The sequence below is a fragment of the Rhamphochromis sp. 'chilingali' genome, assembly GCF_963969265.1.
Source record: "Rhamphochromis sp. 'chilingali' genome assembly, chromosome: 12".
Taxonomy (NCBI): domain Eukaryota; kingdom Metazoa; phylum Chordata; class Actinopteri; order Cichliformes; family Cichlidae; genus Rhamphochromis; species Rhamphochromis sp. 'chilingali'.
Window position 1 is genome coordinate 33075617 of NC_137939.1, and position 3094 is coordinate 33078710.

At 36.8% G+C, this 3094-nt stretch overlaps 1 protein-coding gene across 1 annotated transcript; it reads right to left on the reverse strand.

The window, feature by feature from the left end:
* Positions 1-281: 281 nt before the first annotated feature.
* LOC308407333 (uncharacterized protein) lies at positions 282-1892 on the reverse strand (the record flags this gene model as incomplete). The annotated part of the gene is made up of 4 exons (XM_080898898.1): positions 282-620; positions 725-759; positions 901-1005; positions 1736-1892. 4 exons carry the CDS (start codon positions 1890-1892, stop codon positions 489-491), a joined length of 429 nt encoding a protein of 142 aa, XP_080755024.1. The 3' UTR covers positions 282-488.
* Positions 1893-3094: the final 1202 nt, after the last annotated feature.

Genomic DNA, 3094 nt, shown 5'->3' on the forward strand with positions numbered 1-3094 from the left:
CTTGACATGTATCTAGCAGACAAAAGAATAATTATGATTCATGTGACATTACCAATAAATTACATTCACAGGGCCGCATTTAAGGGGATCAGATATCATTTAAACATTGAAATTTAACTTCACGCTCATTGACTTGAGACATTCCTTGCCTAGCAATAAACCAGTGAAGGCTAATGTTGATTTTATGTTTTTTCTCTTTATTTCATTATGTAGACATGAAAAAAAGTAAAACTCTCCAAATTGTTCGTACTGTTTAAGCTTTATTGTCACATGCAGCAAAAATACCACGAGAAACTACTACATCTTTACTGAATACTCCATAACTAACCAGGTAACACTTACTTTTAACTGAATAAAAGATTTACCAAAGTAAATCCACACCTTTTGCCTTTCTTCTTCTTTTCTAACTAAATTTATAAACAATGTGAGGAAAAGGAAAAGACACATTCTACCAGAAAGAAACCCCCCCGAACATAACCTATTGATTATCAGTGCAGATTTGCATTTGGTGGAGGCTCAAATAAAGAGTACAGCGCTTCTTCCCTGCTGCTGAGCTCCTGGTATGTTGACCCGTCAGTGGCACTTTGGTAGACTTCAGCAACATCATCATAGACAGCAACCTAAAACAAACAAACAATCGATCAAGCAAACAGACAGACCTACAAACAAATTATTGGGATGACAAGGAGTGATAGCTGAAATAACTGATTTCAGAGAGAAATACCTCCATATTTCTTCCATTACCTCTCGTGTTCACATCTGTAAGATATAGCAGAAACGTGTTTTTTTCTTTCCTTTTAACTCATTCACTGCAATTGACGTCTATAGCCGTCAATTCACTGCCAATGGCTGGCAGTGAATGAGTTAATAGAAACTTAATAAACAATAAAAGTAACTTACACTGAACACGCTTACGCTTTATCTTCAGTTTGTAGAAGAGCAGAACAAAAACAGCGAGTAGCACCACAACCACAGTCACGCATACAGCCAGCAGCAGGATGTTACCTGATTGAGAGGCGGGGGAGAGTGGGAACGATTGAACAAATTAAACCATTTGCACATGAGAATTGCAGATGACCTCGGGCAAATTAGCTTGTAATTTTCTCTCATATAGTACACCTTCAAGGTCTGTACGATGAAGCAGGATTGGAGTCTGCTTAATAAGATCCAAAGTAGTAGTTGTATAAACACTGACTCTTACAAACTTCATTCCTGCTGGTTTTAATTCTTGTTTTCATACTTGTTCATTGCATGATCTCACTTTTAACACTCCTGGGACTGCAGCTGAAAGAAGAGGACTAAACGACTGAGGAGAAAAGAGTTTTATGCACATTAAAATAATTTAACAAACTGCCTGAAACCCTGGATCAACTTATTGAGGTGGTAACCGTCTTTGTGTGATTCCTGATATTGAAGTAAACTTAATCAGATAAGGAAAGGATTTTCTGGTTATACTGAACTTTATTTGTGATAAGGGCTCTAAAAGATGCCTCACATATTCTCCCATTTTAAAATGAGATATAAGCTTGATTATAACCTGCTAGTCTTTGATTAAGGGATGTAAGTTGACACAGGGTTTCTGCAGACTGCATCAAGTTGGACTGGAAAAGTTCATTCTTCATCTTGAAAACACAATGAAAGCAAATGGAAGGACTACTATGGACCATTGCATGTATCAGTAAAGTCGTTCATCAGACCCGGAGACATGCAGGTACATTTTCCAGTAGAAACTCACCATCTGTTACTGAGATCTCAAATTCCAGGCATGTATTTTTTGCATCTTTTTTTCGCACGCCACACTTGTACCGCCCAGAGTCCGACTTGATTAGGTTTGTGATGGTCACGTTAAACACCGTGTTACTCCAATACTCAATTTCATGTCTGCCATTCATAATTGTGAGATTATTTGTGTTGATGATCGTTGTTTTACATTCATCTTTACAGAGGAACTTTATGTTTCGTGAATGTAAAGGCAAGAGGCATCTGATTGTAACCTCTCCTCCCACAGTAGCACTGTAGACTTTGGGTTTACCATTGGTGATATCTTCTTCACAGAGTTCTGTTGAGATATAAAAATATAGACTGACATAGAGAACTACCTGAAGCAATCAATATAAAATCCTTGACTTTGGAAGAAACTCACCTCTAACTTTGAGCTCTACTACCTGAAATAAATTCAGGGATGAAGAATTGCTCACACCAATTTTGTACCGTCCAGAGTCAGACTGGGTCAGCTCTTTGATGACTGCATGCACTCTCTTGTCACTTATGTCATATCGTATTATGTATCTGCCACTCTCAGCTCTGTTTTCAGTAGTTTCAATGAGGATGTCTTCCTTTTCAGTGTCATTCCTGCAGATATATTTTCTACTTCCTGCAGGCACTTCATGGTCAAGTTCAATTCTGAAGTCTTCGCCTTCCACTTTTGTATAAAGGTTTGTTTGTGCGTTGATGAGATGAGTATTTTTGTCAAATAGTCCTGCTGTGATATAAAGAACAACACCCTTGGTCAATATAAAACTCTTGTTTGTGACTCAACTCAAGAGTTGTGAGTATTTAGCTAATTTAATACCTTCTTGTATTTTGATTATTTTCTCTAATGTCTCTAATTTATGAAATTTGCAGGTGTGTTTTTCTTGCTTTTGTCATCCAAATTTGACATTTCTGGGTTTTGGATTTAAACCCTGGACAGTAAGAAATATTTTGGACTATTTTATTGACAAACAATGATATCAATATCAATAAAAAAACATTCAAAATTTGCAAATTCATAGTCTCTGTGTGTTCAGAGATAAATTAGTATGAATTTAACTTTTTTTGCCCAGAAACTGGTAATAATGATAATGAAAACTTCACAAAATGTGAGCTGCTGTATTTAAGAGTCATTCTGGTGACGGATACTCACCTGATAAGACACAGAAGAACAGAACATGGTGGATATTCATTCTGAATCTTGAGCCTGTTGGTTTGACAGTCAGACAATCAACAAATGGCTGGAGAACTGCCTCTGTCTGGTGTTTAAATAAATCCTTGCAACTTCTCAGTTTAACCTTTACCAACTTCCTGAGTTAAGTTACTCCACTAAACTGTTATG